Below are 18,800 nucleotides of genomic sequence, written 5' to 3'. Positions count from 1 at the left end.
GTGCTATGAGGGTTTTTTTAAGCCAGCGCTGCCACCACACAAGCCGTTGCGAAGCCATCCCCACAGTCTGATAGCTTTAACCTCTTACCCCAATTTCTTACCCCAAATGGACCATGGGACCTTCCAGCCCACAGAAGAGCCCAGAGGCTACAGCCAGCACGCATGAGACAAAGGTCCCTAGGAATGTTTTGATGTTAAAAAGATGTTGAATAGAAGTGCCATTCAAATATCCAATGATTTCAGGCAAGCCAGATGGTGAACCAGCTGGGCAAAAGAACTGCGAAGGGAAAAAATAATTAGCGGAGTTTGTGCTCATATCCTTCCAGACATACCTATGGATGCAGTCTGTAAGTCCAGATCTCACTTTGCTCATGAACAGCATTTCCCAGAGTTAACGGTGCATGCGCAAATATAATCTCTAGCAACACAGAAATGTTTGTTCTCAGCAGTTGTCTTGCATGGAGGAGGGAGAGAAGATGACTGCAGAGGACCCACCTCTGCTCTGAGCCCTGCAGCCCAAGGCTGAGGCCCTGTGTCCTGCACACAGGTTACCAGAGGGGCAGGTGGTTGTGAGCCCGCAGTGCTTAGTCAGAACAGCTTTCCTTAAGTAAATTGGCCAGCTACCACCTGTGCCACAGCAAAACCCCCTTTCCTCTCGCAGCCAGACTTTTGAGAAGTTCAGTAAAACATTCACTTTTTCTTTCACCTGTGCTGTTAATAGTTTCTCTGTAACCAAACTGAGCACAGCAGGACAGTAAATGGCAGCACGGCTCAATGCTCAAGCCTTGCAGTCTTGTAAAAGCACTGATCTGGGATGCAGGTGATAAGCACAAAGCACAGCTAAAAGATCAGTCTAAAACCAACAGTAGTTTTCATATGGCCCGATGGCCTTTGGCTCAGGCCCCTTACAAACACCAAATTCTCACATGTTCCAACATTTGCCACTCGTATTTGTTTTACAGACACCACACACCAAGTGTAAATTGCATGGCTGACACCACAGATCTCACCCCAGACAGTTCTACATAATTTAAAGGCAGCAGAAATTAGCCTTAGGCTGAAGGCCAAAAACAGCCTCCCTAGTTGGGCTGTAAGAGAGATTTTACATATATATATACAAAACACTGAATTAAACAAGATTTGGAAGAGCATGAGATTTGGGTTACTGAATCACTGTGGGCTCTTTGCACAAAAGACAGCACTCACCAGCACCAAGCTTGAGGACACGAGGACCATGGCCAGCCCGGAGCCCAGCACACACACCCACACCAGGTGGAAGTTGCCATCCTGCCCAGTTTACAAAGAGATTGTTACTTCAGCATCTCTATACTGACTATACTCCCTGCTTTGTAATCACCTGCAGATAGATTGTGCAAGGAAAAACAAACAACAAAGTAAAAGTAGTGCTGTTTCTTTATAAGGACTGACATGACTGTATGCTAAAGGTCAGTGTTCCAAGTCATGATTTTTTTCTGGGCCATTTTGCCCATCTCTACAAACACTGTAAGGGATGCACTGTTACTCATCAAGGCCCTTTTGGGAGCAAGAGGAAAGGGACCTTAAGAATACGCACAAGAAATCACTAAATGGAGCCCCCAGAAGATGTGCTCCTGAACAGAGGCTTCAAGGTCATTACCTTTATGAATTAGCAGCTCGTATGAATAAACAGAATACTTCTTAGGAAGCAATGTTCCATTTCTTCCTGTTCCATTTTAACAAAATGGATACCATGCCTTCTCATATTTAAAATTGCCTTTCAGTCTCCCTGGGTTTTTGGTTTGTTTGTTTGTGCTTGGGCTGACCACGGCCATACTGTTTCCACTGCTCCACAGCTCCCACATGCTTTGTCTCTTTCCACAGTGCAGGGCTGAGATTCATTGTGTGTGCAGGTCAAACACAACCTTGTATTTCAGAGGTCATGGTGTAACATTAGGTCACTGCAGCCTTTCCATTAATATCCCATACTGAGGCTTTTGGGAGCACATAATGCAGCACAGCCAAACAGGAAAGCACAATGGTGAGCCTTGCTCATCTGCAGCTGAAGGAGGTGGGTGGGAAGGTTAGACATTTGTACTGCTCCCAAAGACTGGGAGAGCTTCCCTGCTGTCCTCTGTATTAGTTTAATACAATAGGACAAGTGCTATAATACAGCAGGGCCAGCACTGTGTGCTGTGGTTGTGCCCTGGAGTCAAACTGTGGCTTCTTTCTATAAATCTAGCTACACATCAGTGCATGCATACACACACACAAGTATGTATATAAGTACACATATGCATATATATATGTATATTCATCCATTGTTTAATATATTTTATAAACATATAATTAGTTTGTATATGAAATATACAGGGAAGTAGGGTTTCAAGAGCATTACATATGCTTTCCTCACAGAAAACTTGAGCCTGCCCATTTACTGGATATTCCTTTAGATATATTCAGCCTCCATCTCATCTACAGAAAACGTTTTCACTTGCATTTCTGCCAAGAAATTGAGACCTGTCCCTTAGCAATTGGCAGCATTATCCTGATTGTCCACAGAACAGGTTGGAAGGCACCTCTGGAGATCACCTAGTCCAGACAGAGACTCAAAGCAGGTTCAGCTAAAGCAGGTTAGTCAGCACTACGTGCAGTCAGATTTTGACAAGGATTCTCGAGGATGGAGAATCCACAGTTCCTCTCAGTAACCTTTTCCCAGGGCTTGATCACAGAATAATTTTAAAAGCTTTTGCTTATATTCAGATTCCCTGTATTTCATTTTATGGCCATTGATTCTAGTCACTGAGCACCACTCAGGAGCACCTGTCTGTTGCAGAGCATTGTGATAATTTTAGATAACAGGAAATGGATTGTTTGCAGAAGGTTCCTGCCTACATAGCAAGACCACTCCACAAGGCCACTCCGAAGATAAGAACCAGTTACAACTAGTCCTTGGTGCTGTAGTCAGCAAAGCATCCCACAAAGGAACTTTCCATCCCTAATAAGGTAAAAAGATCAGAGTTCAGCTAAAGGACACACCAAGATGACCAAAGGATCACCACCACAAAAAGACAGATCTTGTGGCAAGGAGGTGGAATCCTTTGTTAATCATTTCAGGGGAGGTGTTGAATATGTATTTATTGTCCAGGTAAACTCTTACATACATAACACAAGTAATGTATATAAGCTGAAGATCTTTTGTGCTAGGTATGCATGATAGGCTGAGCTGATCCCCATGCATCTGGCATCATGCCTGCTTCTTAATACCACACTGGTCTTAAGGAGTGATCTATCAGACTGGCTTTTTTGTCCACTAACACATCTCTGTCCCTCAGTCTTCATGACTCCTTCCTATCAGGTGTCGATACATAGTAAGGTATCCCTGGGCCTTCTCTTCTGCGGACTGAACAATGCTAGATTGTTCAGACTCTTCTTGCATGATGGAGACTTCAGTTCTCATAATCTTCATAGATCTTCATGGATTCATTCCAGTAAGACCAGGTCTCCCTTGAACTAGAGAGCCAGAACACAATACCCCAGATCAGGCCTCATCAGCACAGAGTAAAGGAGAAGGACTTCCTCCTTCAACTCACTGGTGATATTCTTAATGCACCCGACTGAGGAAGCTGATAGCCAAATGGCATACTTACAAAGAGTCTTAAGGGAAACCCATTTCTTTTCTCTTTGGCATCAGCAATACATGATATGGCACATGATCCTTTCATTTTTTTGTATGTGCATGAAGACCACAAGATCATAAAGACTACCTTGATCAGTCTTCTAAGAATACCAGCAGATATTAAACTGCAATGGAAAGTAAGCTGAAGAAAAGGAACATGTCCACACAAAGACCTACAGGATATCTGACATCCATACCCATCTAGAAAGGCAGAACCATTAGTCACTTAAATCTTCCTGTGGGTTTTCCAATGAATTAGTTCAGAGGAGGTCAATCTAACTTTCTTTTGCTTACCTTCAGGTAACTTTCCATCAGGTCCCATTTCAATTTGATGAGAGAATCAACTATCTGATGAGTCAAAAACCCCAGCATCCCAACTGCTGTTCCAATTAGCCCCATCAGCAGCCACCGATCCCACTCTTTTCTAGAAACAGAACACAGTTATTTCTCAGCCTTCCGCAAAGGACCATTTGCTGCACTTCTTCTCATAAATACACAAGTTCCACTTTCAGGATCTTCTGATCATTAATCATGACTGCATGAGCAAGAGGCTGTTTCTACCACTGTGTTTCACAAAAGCCCGTGCTCACAGAATTCTAACCTCAGGTAAAAGACATTGAGTAACAAGCATCACTGATTTTTGTTTGTTTTTATGTGTAAGTTACAATGCAACCTGCCTTTCAAATGCTGATTGTCTGATGCCATCCACCAAATCTAATTTACGAGTATCAATAATTAAGCATCCAGTAGTGCAGTCAGAGTTGGCTTAAAATAAATTCCTGTTGTCTTCTTCCACAAGTAATGCGATGATACAGCTTTTATTATGCAAATGCACATAAATCTTTATTTCTAATTTGCATTTTTTGTATCAAATATCTCTAGCGATAATTATGTGCTGACAATAACTTTAGTTAGTTCAGTCATTGAGGACTGAAGTCACACAATTCAGATTCAAATACCACGTTTCTTGCATATTACACTAAGAGTGCATTTCAAGTCTCAGTGAGGGAACATTCCACAAACCTCTGCAAAGTCTCTTAAAATTGTATACACTGACCTGTAATTTTTCTTTTTCCCATATATTCAATAAATCGTCAAGAGAAAAGGGACAAACACTCAAAAACCAATTTTAAACAAAGGTTGCTTGCCGCATGACCCCCTCCTTTCTATCAAAATATTTTCCTATGTACAGAAACAGCTCATAACGTTTTCCTTCTGCTAGGAGGCATCTCCGTGGATTGGCCAAATTTCCTACAGCCTAGAGGCTGTAATGATATATAAAACAAGCTTACCCATATGTTTTCTCTTGTAGCCACTTCTTATAAACTCCACTGTGTGAAGGCAAATAATCCAAACTTTCATGGGATACTGGCTCTTGTCTCTCTCCGCAGTCATCACAGGCTAAACTACTTCTGCTGATGCCACATTGCCTCCTAAAATCCTGAGGATGAATCAGATCAGGGCTGTGATCTCCTGCCATCAACATTTCCTCTTCGCCATCATCCATGTGTCTCCTATAGGAAAAAAGTGATGCCATGATGTGGCCTCCAACACCTTTGAGATACCAAGAACAATGTGAGCCAATGACCAGTCACCTTGAGACTGAAAGAAAAGCCCCACAAGAATGGAGCAGCTGTGACGTAGTGCTGGACTTGTTTGCGTTTGAGGTTGGTTTGCTGTGCCTATACACAGCCCCAACACCTCCAATGCAAAGAGAACTTGTCTGAGCTGGAGCTCACTGGTGAAGTCCCTCAAAGCAGAGAAACCTTAAAGTGGCTCACTGTAACAAGACTATTCCACCTGTTCCTCACAGAACATTCAGAAGACAGTGAAGTTTAAGTGATAGGGGCCTTGATTGTTTTAAAGATATGATCACATGCTGTGCTTTGAGCTGTCTGGAGATCTTGACCCGATACTATAATCACAGAATAAAAAATAAATTAAAAAACTACATTGCTGTATCATTCACAGTAAAAAATAGGATGAAAACAAAATCTTTCCTACTTGACTTGCTCCAATTTCAGTTTTGTACATCAGGAAGTTTGCAGGTTGGCCGTCGAAAACAGAAGGTTTGTTGCAGGTCACGTATTTACTGTAAATAGAAACCTGTTATGTGCTGCATGTTTGCCAGCTCCAGGGTTTGTTTTTTGGTTACAAAGCAAGGAGAGCAGAAGGCTGCTGCTGCTCACCAGCTGCTGGCACGTGGGTCAGTTTGGAAAAGCTTCATCTGAAATAGTGATGAAGCATAAATAGTTCCTGGTTGTCAGTTAATGACTTGGAAAGGATGAGAGCTCTTAATCAAGTCCTTTACTTCTGAGATACGGTGGCTTAAATGATGTCACTTTCTAGTTGTGTTAAATCAAGCTGGTATGTGTGTATTATACAGTATTATACATGCATTCATACTGTTTCCACAAAGAAACCTGAAGACATACTCCTCCTGAATACAGAAAAATAGTTATTTTCAGAACATTTAGAGGAAGGCAGCAACTACAGATGATCAGTGGGGCTGTAAAAGCATTCTGTACCAGAAGTTTCTGTGCTAGAGATACACATTGCTTAAAGACCCCACCAGAATTGGACCCCAAACCTACGTGTTTCGGCTGTCACTGTGTGCGCAGGGGAGCACAGTTAACACATCAATGCTGAATGTGAGCCTTCATCTTTCCCCTGTAAAATACCTTGGAGGGTATAGTATCAGCCCCGTCAAACGTGCATGAAGATTGTACTACCACCAGTGCTCATCTCCAAATATCACCCAAGGATATCCCTGCTTAACCAAGAGCTTTCATGGCTTAGATTTTAGCCTGGTCACAGGCAACAGTGAAGTACATTTCTCAGTGCTGGAAAATAAAATTCCCCAGCATGAGAGCAGAGAATCCATGCTGTGGCCAGTCCCCAGGTTTTCCACTCATTGCTGCTGCTCTCCAAACAGCATTAGCAATATAGCATGAATTTAGAACCCCTCATAATTCTACCACTTGTCTTTAAATAGCCCAGATATCAAACAGATCCCAACTATTACACACAAAAGCAGCTACACTACAACTCACAGTAAAAACCACACTAAAACACTCCAGACTAGGAAGAAATAACCTGTTATCTGTATATCTGGGTAATGTAATTTCCACTGCAAGCGTATGAAAACCGAGTGAACGATTGATCAGCCTTCAGTTTTCTGCAGACAGAGAACCAAGCAGTTCTGAATGGCATACAGAGTTGTGTACATTTCAATTGTATGAATTCCTTCACTCTCCACTGTTTCCATGTCTTCGGCTGCAGGCTTATCAGAGCAGGGGATGTGATATGTGCATCTGTCAAGCAAAGGGGTGCATGTGTTTGTTGGCATCCGATTTAATACCGATCATTATACAGATATTACAGAATCATCAAATCATAAATACAGTAAAACATTAGAGATTAATAATTAACATTGTTATGCTGAATAGTGCAAAAATTCCTAACAGATAAAAATGTGGTTTTGAAGCGCTAGGAAGAAATAGTTGCTATTTCGAGGAACACGAGCAGTTTCGATTTTATTATCATTATTTTAGCAGATTGAAAACAAATGAGGAGCTTCCAAAGCACGACACTGTTCCGAGCACCCCACTCTAAAAATCATAACCATTACACTACTAACCCAGGTGACAAAGGCTTTAAACACTCAAGTGTTTAATAGGTAATTTGAATGACAACTCAAGGGAGCAAATACTTATTGTAGTCAATGGATGGCAATATTAAAACCATCGCTAACCAGAAACATGACAACTATATATTTTCACTTCACATTATTTCAATACTTCAAGTTACAGCACTTAAGGAGTGAAAATATCGCCCTCACTTAGCAGACCTTTGCCATGAATGCAATGACTCGTACATTTGACGCTGACTGTAAGGACACAGCTGTTTGGAATACTGTCAGGTAAGACTGTAACAAATCCATCATTACAGGTCAATTCTGCCATAAAAGATCATAAATTTCATCTGTGAATCTTCACAAAGAAAAAAAGATTTACATGAGACAGAAGTCTGATAAGACTCAAAATGAGTGCAGTCATTTCCACGAATCCTGAAATGGCGATGGCTGCGGCAAGGCGTTATTCTCAACATCTATCAGCAGCGGAGGGTCCCATGGCTCCAAGTGCCCCACAGCACCCAGATGATCTGGAATTCTTGAGGCTTCCATCCAGCAAACAACAAATGTGAAGAAACAGAAGGCCAGAATAGTCAGGGGTTAGGGTTACCAGAAATTTGTCTGATATTTTGGTGAATGCAACAAGGATTTAACACAGACTTTTGTCTTTAATAGTACTGACTTAATTAACCACACATATACATTTCACCTTCGGACCAATCGCTCTGATTAACCTAGAATCTCAGTATCACAACTTCCATACTCTTGGTTTACAGTTCTCTATGGTGGCAAATTTGCATTCCAAAACCTAAAACCCATTAACAGCAAAGTAACGTAGAAAACTGCTGTTTGAAACACTGAATGGAGCATTCGGTCCTATGGAAGCTGATGACCGACAACAAAATCCGTTCTTCTGTACTTTTAAAGTTATTTTTAAGGCAACTGATAAAACATAATACAGTTTGAGGGAATAACTCCAGCACCAGGACAGGTCTTCTGAAGAAAAAAAGATTTGTTACAGTAACACATACAGAATAAGCTGAAATCCTCCTTTCCTAGCAGCTGAGAACAGCCACTCCAGGGGTCACAATGGCTGCATTTCCAAAAAGCAGAGGCCATAATAAAAGCAAACAGTGGTCAGACATCCTGCCTGTGCCACAGGACCACTACCAGGCAAGCTGCTCCACCTTCCTCTTGCACCAAAAAATAGGGGAAGAGGACTGTAATAAGTGGTAAGCCCTGAATTATGGCCCCAAAAGATACTACATAAGAAATACATTCCCACAAACTCACCATATATTTAAAAGTAATGATGTGAAACAAACACTTGCCTCTCTAAATGCCTGTTTATTATTATGGCTGATCAAATGAAAGGACGTGCTGACGTTTTCTTTTAGGTATCCACTGTACAATGAGATTTTGGAGGAGCATGAATGATGCATTTATTCCACAGTAGCTTTGCCTTGCCAACTAACAAGTATTCTCCAGATGCTTTTGGGAAGATCCATTACATCAAGAAGCACACCTTGCCGCCTTCATGTACTTCACTATAAATGGGTAAGGCACATTATTACTAATGTGGACTGTTCATTACATCTTAAGGTTCAAAAAGCATGAAACCACCTTCTGTTTTCCTCCTCTGTTTCACAACGAATTCATCCGTCCCTTGAAAAAGCAGCACACAAGAACTTCAGCAGTATTTCGGAGCACAACGTTTTAAACACCAGTTCAAGACTGCTAGCAAATTTTCACATGCACTTTGAAGAACAGTTGCTATATTTGGATTCTGAGCTTTGTTCCACACACAACTGGTTGACAATGATGCTCTACTTTGCAAGACATGCAAACACAGTTTTGAGGGGAAAAAAAGTCAAACATTTGCTAACAGCAGCACATACAGATCCTGCCCAACAAACACCACACAAATTAAGGAGAAGAAATTTCAAATGCTGGCATGGAAATTAAGTTACCAAAAAGAAACGCAGCACAATAAAACAAATTGCTGGGCAAATGCTGATCAGACAGTGATGTCTGCAAAATAAGGCAACCCTTCCAGAGGAGAGTAAGCAGCTGTGTACTAAAATCTTCCTCACGTAACAGAACAGCTTAGGGAAGGCTTTGAGCTTCTTACAGTCGCCAAAAACACTGTAACATTCCTTAGGAGTTGCATACCGCCTTGTACCAGCATGAGCAGAAAGGATATCCAAGACACTTAAGACCACTGCAGGAGTATGTTTCAGTCATCTCACGCCCTGGTGTCAGAGTTCAGGTCAGCTCTCTCCACCACTGTTTTTTTCTATGCAAAATGCGTCTGCTTACAGCTGGATATGCGGATTAGTACAGATACAAACAGATCAAGTACAGACAAGGGTGAAAACATGATGATGCAGGATGACCTTGTATCACATACAACCAAGTGACCAACCAGACCTTTTTCACACCGTCAATAAGACAGTCTCTTAAGCCATGTAATAGTTTGAGTGCTTCTCATTCTCTCAAATTTATGCTGCAATTTTCCCAAAAATTCACATCTCAGAACTGCACGAATCCATTACTTTATCTGGTTACAGATACTAGCGTCAACGTAACAAAAGATTTAATGGCATCAGAATCATTCAAATTAAATTCAAGTAGAAAAACACTGCAGTGCGCTTCAACCAAACCACTAAACCATCATAAATGATACATCGTACATATACAGACAAGAGGTAGCTGCCAGCTGTGGTCCCACTAATTCTACAAGTGTCAAATTTGTCAAAAAAAAAAAAAAAAAAAAAAAAAAAAAAAAGCATTAAAAAAATAAATTTTTCCATTGAAAGCAAAGAACATCTAGTTTATTGCCTTTAGAGGTTCTTTACATGAGAGATCAGCAAAGGCATATCAAACAAAAGCTACCTGGCTGTTGATGGCTTTTGATTAAGAATAAAACCTAGAATGCAAAGTCAACTTATTCCTGTTGTCAGATGTTCTCACCAAAATAAACAAACACATCTTCCAAGACGGGTCTCATTTCCAACAGGACACTGTTAGCTTGCTTTCGTAGGAGAAATCAGTAACAGAACCCAAACCATCTCACCAGGAAAAACATATCGAAAACTCAGACGAACATTTTTAAGAGGCAACGGGTGTTCTAAGTAGGACAGTGAGGCACACGACACATGAAACGCAGATGAAGATATGACGATCTGTAGCATATGTGTGGGGTTGTTTTTTTATTAAAGCTTCCAGAAGATTCCTTCTCTGTGTGTTTGAGAAGTGGCAAAGGTGGAACAGACAAGAAAAAAAGAGAAGAAACATAAAAGAAGGAACGATGCAAGAATGCATGAATTGAGGTAACAACTGCCAAAGCATGACAGAGACCTGAGAGACTTCAGAAATATGGTCTGAAAACTACTCAGAGGTCAAGTAAGTCACTTGAGAAACGTGCTCATTTCTCAAAAGATTCTGGAGCGGAAGCCTTAGGGGAGTCTGTTAGATGAGATATTTGCTTTTGGTTCAAGGAGGGGAGGCTGTTTGGTTGTTTTTCTTTCTTTACATGCACAATACAAGTCTGTATAAAGAAGTGGTAGTGGAGATGAAAGAAGTTACTCTGCAGCAACAGAAATACCTTGACCTCTAAAGTAAACTGAGCATACAAAAGGTGCATGTAAAACCAGCAGCAATATCACGTTTGGCTTTCCACTACTTTTGCAAGTTACTGTACATATAATACATCACTGTTATAGAAATGGCACAGCCTCAGACACTTTCCACATTTTATTTACATTTTAAGACTAACTTTAATCTCAATCACATATCCATACATTTCCTTTGTTTCACTAAAACTTAAATGCATGGTTTATTAGAACAAAGACTGTAAACAAATATTTGCCATGTCCGATACATGTAACACACAGGAGCTGCTTAACAGAAATTAATCCCCCCATTTTATAAATACAGGTATGAAAACAATCCTGAACATACTTTGTGACACTACTAGTAGTCGGTACCCACACCCTTGCAAAATTAAACAAGATGAGCAACGGTATTCACTGTACCTGCTACTTTAAAACAAATTTTAACTGCAGCTCTTTTACTAAGCAAGATGGATAAAGCATGCCATTTATACTTTGCCTTCTCAAGAGATTATTTTCAGAAACATATATTATTCCACAGCAACCTGACACTTCCTGTCATGCTTTCATCTTGTAAAACCTGAATTCCAATTTTAGGCTATTTCAGGCTTATGCTTAAATGACAGTGCCTTGGTAAGAGAAAAAAATAATTGTGCTGCCTTTTTCTCCCATAGTGCCTGAAAACATATTGGGCATACATATATTATATATATTCTTACAAATGTCCAGGTCATGTATACCAGCTGAAATTCTTTTAATGTGTGGGTGTTTGCATTGTGAGATTTAATCAAGACATTAACATGAGTAGAAGGTTGTTGTTTTAAGACAGAAGTTTGAGAATCAGCTAAAATTAATTGTTGTAAGTTTGTCCTTCTGGAGGTTGTGGAAGCTTCATATTTTCTTTGGACATCATTAGACGTCTTAGCTCTTGAAGTACAACTTTAATGCTATAAGAATTTTGCCATTTTGCTAACACTGGTATGCTCCGTGCATCCACCTGGAAAGAGAAGAGAGAGTTGTAAGTTATCATGAAATAGTAATTTAAAAAAATCTATGTATGAATTACTGTCATTGACCTAATGGTTCTAAGAAGGAGTCAAAACATTCTCTGACAATTTCTGTGTGGTATAAAGTCCCCACGTTCATAATATAGTTTTTAGGAAAATAAACATACACTTGCACACAGCTACAGATTTTGCAATAAGACCCATGCAGGTGGATCCCTCCATCTGTGCTGAAATTAACATTAGTGAGAACAAAAAGGATGGGGTGAGTGGGAGAGAAAGTCAGCAAATGGTTCAATGCTAAATTGGTGCCACACCTTCTTACCAATTTGTCTCAAATGACTCAAAAAAATCACCTTCATTAATCCAATATATACACTTGAGTTTTCCTTAGCTCCTTAAAAACACTGATATGCAAGCACACCTCTCTAAAGGAAAATTTCCCTTGCTTCAAGTATGAGTTTGTGATCATTCCGTACTGATACTATGTGGTGCTTTTGATATACCCAGTATCAGTACATATGCTAAGAAATGGCTTGAAATACTTGAATCATGATGTTTAGCTATTTATTAGTTCCTTGCATTGTTCTTACAGTAAATCATTTAATGGAGCTGCAAAGATTACTGTACATCACTTACAAGTGGACTTTCCCTATTCATTTATTAAACCCACGGGATTACACAATCACAGCACAACAGAACGATTTTTATAGGTAAGTGCAAGTCAACAACTGAAAATCAGCTTGTAAACTGTTTTGGCAGCAGGTAATTCCTGGCCACTTAGGCCTACACAGAGCAGAGCATCCTAAGAAGATCTTAGGGAGCCCACTGCTGTGGACAGCAAAGGAATCCCAAGGGCAAGAATGGGTTGATCACACAGTACTGAGTTCCATTGCCACAGTGTATTGCAGGCAGGCCATGAGGCTATAAAAGTGCTGAAAACTCACTGATTTGTAAATGTAGGCATCATGAAGCTTCTTTTCTCCTTTCCATTAGAACAAAAAACAAAAACCTCCACTGGCCTCAGAATTCCAGCAGAGGCATTTTCTTTCTAGGCTGTTCAAGTTGAGGCTATTTTCAGAACACCAAAAAGATGAGACTAAATCTTTTTGTAAGAGGAAACTGATGCCAAAGCTTAACAACATGCAGCGTAGGTAGCAATATCAAGAAAATTCTCCCTCTCTCCAGGCACTTTTTTTCCTGCAGCAGTGCTACTGTGTATCACCATCTCAGATGAGCTGTGAAATGTTTGCGGGTCTTCTTTGTGATGAGAAGTTATAGTGGACAGGATCCTTGATCCAGTTCACAGCCGAGCACTTCTCTTTGCACAAAGAAGGTTCTGCGTAGAGTCAGAGCTCCTTATATAGCCAACACAGCTGCAAAAGACCTCACATCATCAAACCACAGTATAAAAGGCAGTAAGATTAATACATAATTTATAAATGTTTGTAATAAGTAAGAAAGGAGATCAAAAGGAAAGTTATCTTATGCATCAAGATCGTGGCAGTTTGAAATAACCAGTGAGTCTATAGGCTTACACAGAAAGGTTTTCAAAGAAACATTAGTGGTAGAATCCTAGAAAGGCTTGGGTTGGAATGGATCATCTAGTTTTAACCTCCCTGACATGGGCAAGGCTGCGACCCACTAGTTTACTAGTCAGACCATGGTGGTAATTCCTGGATTACTTCCTCTTCTTTTGACAGAAGTATTTGCTTTAGTGTGGTAGATAAAAGAAGCAATACCTCAATAGAATAATCTTTTAACTGGAAAATGGGTTTTATTTCCTTAAAAAAGCAGACTGTTAGATGAAAGAAAACGGGAAAAACTCAAGAGATCACCATATTGCAAAGCAGCAGCTCAATCAAATAATGCCTCCACTAGCCATATTCTTAGTTGGGAAGCACAAAGATCCTACAGATCTCCTCCTCTGCAGTCCTTCTAAATAAGATTAAAGCAAGACTCACCAGACCTTGTGCCCAACCACCTGGACCCAATGAACTAGGAATAACATTAATTTCGGAAGTTAGAACAGTAGATCTCACTACTGAAAAATGTTCTCCATATAGAGAACACAGTGAGAAATGCACTAGACCACCGTTACTACTGATAAAGATCCTCTGGAAACTGAAGAAAAAAGAAATCATCATAGTGGTTACACATCCTGGTAGCAGATGAAATGAGTGCTCAGATCATATGTTCACTTTGCATTTTGTCGCAGATGATTAATAAGTTATTTTTCCCTACACATGCACGCACACACTCATCACCACTTGCTAATACTTCTCTGCAGCTTACCTACCATCCTCTTTAGCAAAACAGAACAAAATATGAGTACTCCCCAATTGCTCTGGTCTATGCCCTTTGACAGACCAGTAATTTAAACAATTTCCATGTTGGCCTGAAATACAACACCCTCAGTAGCTGAGGAGAAATCACACATCACTGATCTCCCTGAAAACCAGTCATCTCCCCAAGAAAACCAGAGGAAAAGAAGTAAAGGTAAATGAGCTAAAACACAAACTTTCCAGCTTCTGTGCCAGGAGAAATGTGCACTTTGGGGGGACATGCTCATGCGGTAATTAACTTTAGAAAACCACCAGTAGGCCAGTATGAGAAAGAACAGAAAAATAAGTTTAGTTTTCAGAAGGTTAAAGAGAGAAAACTTAGTATTTTTACACATAAAGACTGAGTTAGCAAAAAGCAGATGGAAAGGCAGTTGCTCTGGGACTCCCCCAGTGAACATCTGCCTTCAGCCTTGCAATTCTGCTCCAAACTATCTTTCTTTTCCATGATTCTCCTCAACTTTACTTTTTTAGTCTACATCAAGTTTGAACTTGGCCTCATTTACAGCACTTAGTGATCAGTCATCAATGAGGTTCTACATAGACTGGCTACATTGGAATATGATCACTTCAAAGTAAGCTTCCTTCAGCTTTTCTTTTTGGCTGGGAATTCGTAATAGTAAGCTAACAGACTGTAAACTGCTATGAATGCTTTCTGAGTAAGGACTGCTGCAACATTAACATTTTGCTGCTGTTTATCTCAGCCTCTTTTTGCAAGTCACCAACTTTTTTGATGACATCTTGCAGCAGTGAAGATTTTGGCTCGGAAATAGCACTGCAGGATGTATTTCCCATTTAGACAGTAGGCAATAAATTCACTTTATGAAGAAAAACACTAAGATACTTGGAAGGCTGACGCAAACTATGTAACATTCAAATCACACAAGAGCATCTTAGTAATTCTGAAGTATGCATCTGTTCTATATAAGAGGAAGAAATTTCTAGATGGCATAAAAGCTGTGGGGGTACACAACTGTACATCTAACAAAGAAAAGGAGAAATTATATATATCACTTCACTAAATTACTGGAATCAAACCAAATAATTCTCCAAAATGCTATAAAGTATTGGGGATTCATAATTTTCTCAGTAACTTTAGGAAAACTTAAAGCAGCAGCAAACTGCTTAGTTTACAATAAACACACACAAAGCAATAACCGGACAGCATTTGACAGAATTATAGTTGACAGAGGCCCAAGTGAATTTATGAGTAACAAGGATTTCCAGCTGTAAGTTTTTGTGATGCAAACCCTGCAAGACAGACTGCTAAAAAACACTCTCACAGACTCACAAATTAGACATCTCCAAAAGACCATGGGAAAATAAATAGCATGCCAGAACACAACCTGCATTTCATCAATACAGGATACAAAATTTTCCAAGAGAAAAGACTCTGCAGCATTAAGAACAATAACCTAAATACAGTTTCACAACAGTGACACCATTAGCACAGAAAAGCATTTTGTCCAGCCCTACATAAGTACTTGGGCTAGCTTTTCGGAACTTAGTACCCCAGTCCTGTATGCAAATTCAGTAGCTCAACAGGCAAACTGAAAAGCAGAAAACCACAAACTATAACTTGCAAATAAGAAACACAATTTCAAAGGGTGATTCAATGAAGCTAAGTTAGGCCTTCTGATACAAAATACTCCTAAATCAGCCCTCGCCTTTTCTACACTGTCTCTGTAAGTAAAAATATTCCAATTGTAAGTAAGAATAAACTCAATACACATACCTACACTTCAAGGCAAAACACAGAAGCGATTTAGGACTAGCTTTCTTAGGTTACAGTTAACTCCAGTACATACCCATCACTCCCCTCCACCAGTCACACTTAAAAGAAATTATCACTCTTTAAGCTCCTGCTAGGGACTCTACCACAAGCAGTAACTGGCACAGTTACTTTGTATACTTTAACACTGCCAAAAACGTTTTGAGTATTACCATAATATCGCCATGGCAACATTTTTGTTGCTGTTTATCTTGGGTTTCTATTCTACAAGTCATTAATATTTTTTATGACATCTACAAGCAATGTGATCAAAGGATGGTCATGAGTGAACAAGGAGGATGCAGAAACATGGATAACAGAGCTTGTCTGAAGTCAAAACTGTCACTTCCAATCAATCAAAGCATGCAGCGTACCACTTATGATCTATTATATGAAAGAATCAGTGGGAGAGCAGCTTCAAATAGACAAGAAAATTTTTGGCTTAACCAAAAATGAAAAAGTAGGTTGGAGCAAAGCCAAGCAAAGTCAGTTCTTCGTCAGAATTCCAGTTCTGTCCTCTCCTCTGTAAAACGCACACTCAGTTTATCTGACATACCCGGCACAATTCTTAGTGAGAACAATGGCAAAGCAAGTTAAAAGACAAGAAATCGGGACAAAGGTACATAAAAATCACATAACGAATTTTAAACTCATTAGTGCTGCAAACTTTTAATGTAAAAAGTACAACCCAGTCCTACTGAAATCCATGAAACACATATAGGTATGCATCTGCACAGCAAATCCTTCATAAAGTGTACTATCTCCTAGAACCATTGGGTTAAGATTGAATGAAGTTTTGCTGCAAGCTTTTAAATGCATTAGAATCGAATTTTCCTGTAGCAATGACTGAATTTTATCAGTGCTTTTAAAACCATCACTCAAACTTCTGGTCCCAGTATTCAGCCCATTTCTCAACAGGCTGAGGGAGTCCAGACTTCTCCAAACACAAGCTCCAAGCAGATGGACTCAGTAAACACAAGCTTTCGGGCTCTGCAGGCCTGACATTTTGCTTCTGGAAACCAGCAGCCATATTCTCAGGCATGCACAAATGAATTAACAACAACATACTTCTTCACTGATTCAAAATAATACATGTTACAAGGAGAAGGAACGAAAATAATATTATAAACATACCAAAAGCTCTACTGCATTCCAGATTGGCAGCTTTGGCTGGTCACAACCTCTTAATAAACACAGATACTGAGATTATAAGCTACAGCTGGAATAAAGAGCAACAGCCGGTTTGTAGATAGCAACTGTAATAGGATCTTCAGACAGAGTTGGGTTGTTGAGTATGCAGGAAGAAATTTCAAACCCCCTTAAAACTATTGCTGAGGTGTTAGTTCACTGGCTTGGGGTGATCAGCACACTTGTAAGGCCTACAACAGCTCAAACACACTGCTAAGAATGTAATTTATTGCAAATGGATTTTCAGTACGTAAGTGGTTACAATCTATATTAAAAGACTTTAAGACTGAAGCTTAAAAATAATCTCAGATTTTAATAAATCCACTATAAGGAAAATAGGCATTTAAACGTATCAGTTCATTACAAGGGAGTTACATCCAGAATATGATTCAGGCAGAAAAACTTCCATCTGTAATTAATGGAAATATCAGATCAAGTTTGGATACTAAAACAAACTTTACTAATTAAATAAAAAATGGTCTTTAGAACAGTGTTCCTGTTAGGATAGAATCCAATGCCATTTTTATAAGAGCAATCCACGGAAAATACATGGCTTAAACATTATTTTTTCTGTGCAAAATTAAAATCTTCAATTTTATTTCAGAGAAACAACAGTTTCAGGATTACAAATAATGCTTGTCTCACTGATAAGCCACTGAGAGCCACTAAAACACTGTAAACACCTAAAGATTTAAACATGTGCAATAGGCAACCAGAATTTCATTTAAACGAGTACTTCATACTGTAAAACTGAAATAGGAAAACTCCTTCCAGCATGTATAATCCTCATCTGGGATAGAAAAGAGTTTGTAGTACAGATTGATAATATGGTTGGTCTTACCATTTCAACTTACCATTCCATTGGAATTATTTATTCCATTCATATTAATTTTAGTTACAAATCTAACTGTAGGAGGTGCTTCTGGATATTTAGGTCCACACTCTACTTTCAGACTGTATATTCTGTTTTCATAGTTTGTCTAGAAAGCAAAAAGACAGACTAATGCACCTTACTGAAAGCTGAATATTGACAACATCACAAAAAGTAAAGGCAAGAGGAATAAAGACATAAGAAATAGTTAAATTCGTTATTATTATGTACTGGTTGATAATGTTGGATTACTAATATCCCACTTCTTTGGTTACATCAATGAGCTGATCAATTTGTATAAATTCTACTATTAATTGACAGTACCATACAAAAGCTTTTAAAAGAATAATTTCTTTTAATTCACAATTACTCCATTTGCATTGCCAAAGCACATTTGGCACAGCAGGGAGCTGGGGAAAGAAAATAACCTTTAGAGAAAACAAAAAGGAAATAAGGAAATATAAAGGTGAGAACAACCTTTACAACAAATAAAAAAGAACAAATAAAAAAGAAGATGAAAATAGTATGCATAAAACACCCACATTCTAGAAGTAAGTAGCACTCCAGAAAATATCCAAGACTGTCATTGCTGAGAATTTTTAAGCAAGGAAATACTTCAGAGATGAATAAAATCAAGAAATGGCCATTTAAAGCTTGGTTTGCCAAAGAATTTATTAACTTCAGGCAGTGTAATTAGGTGACAGCTCGTTTGCAGAAGACA

At 39.3% G+C, this 18,800-nt stretch overlaps 2 protein-coding genes across 3 annotated transcripts in view; both read right to left on the bottom strand.

Moving 5' to 3' along the window:
- The window catches only part of LOC107310155 (chloride transport protein 6-like), a 77,688-nt gene extending 68,215 nt beyond the window's left edge, over positions 1-9,473 (bottom strand). The window contains exons 1-4 of the mRNA XM_015855558.2: positions 4,948-9,473; positions 3,950-4,079; positions 1,207-1,287; positions 102-277 (exon numbers count right to left, since the gene is read on the bottom strand). Coding sequence (XP_015711044.2) covers positions 102-277; positions 1,207-1,287; positions 3,950-4,079; positions 4,948-5,192 — 632 coding nt within the window. The 5' untranslated portion in view covers positions 5,193-9,473. The remainder of the gene's footprint in view (positions 1-101; positions 278-1,206; positions 1,288-3,949; positions 4,080-4,947) is intronic.
- Positions 9,474-11,030: 1,557 nt separating this feature from the next.
- The window catches only part of UBE2V2 (ubiquitin conjugating enzyme E2 V2), a 30,434-nt gene continuing 22,664 nt past the window's right edge, over positions 11,031-18,800 (bottom strand). For both annotated transcript variants that reach the window (XM_015855548.2, XM_015855551.2), the window contains 2 exons: positions 18,063-18,188; positions 11,031-11,900 (listed from right to left, as the gene is read on the bottom strand). In XM_015855548.2, coding sequence (XP_015711034.1) covers positions 11,754-11,900; positions 18,063-18,188 — 273 coding nt within the window. In that variant the 3' untranslated portion in view covers positions 11,031-11,753. The remainder of the gene's footprint in view (positions 11,901-18,062; positions 18,189-18,800) is intronic.

Source organism: Coturnix japonica, chromosome 2 (assembly GCF_001577835.2).
Source record: "Coturnix japonica isolate 7356 chromosome 2, Coturnix japonica 2.1, whole genome shotgun sequence".
NCBI lineage: Eukaryota > Metazoa > Chordata > Aves > Galliformes > Phasianidae > Coturnix > Coturnix japonica.
This window is presented reverse-complemented; position numbering and strand designations above follow the sequence as displayed.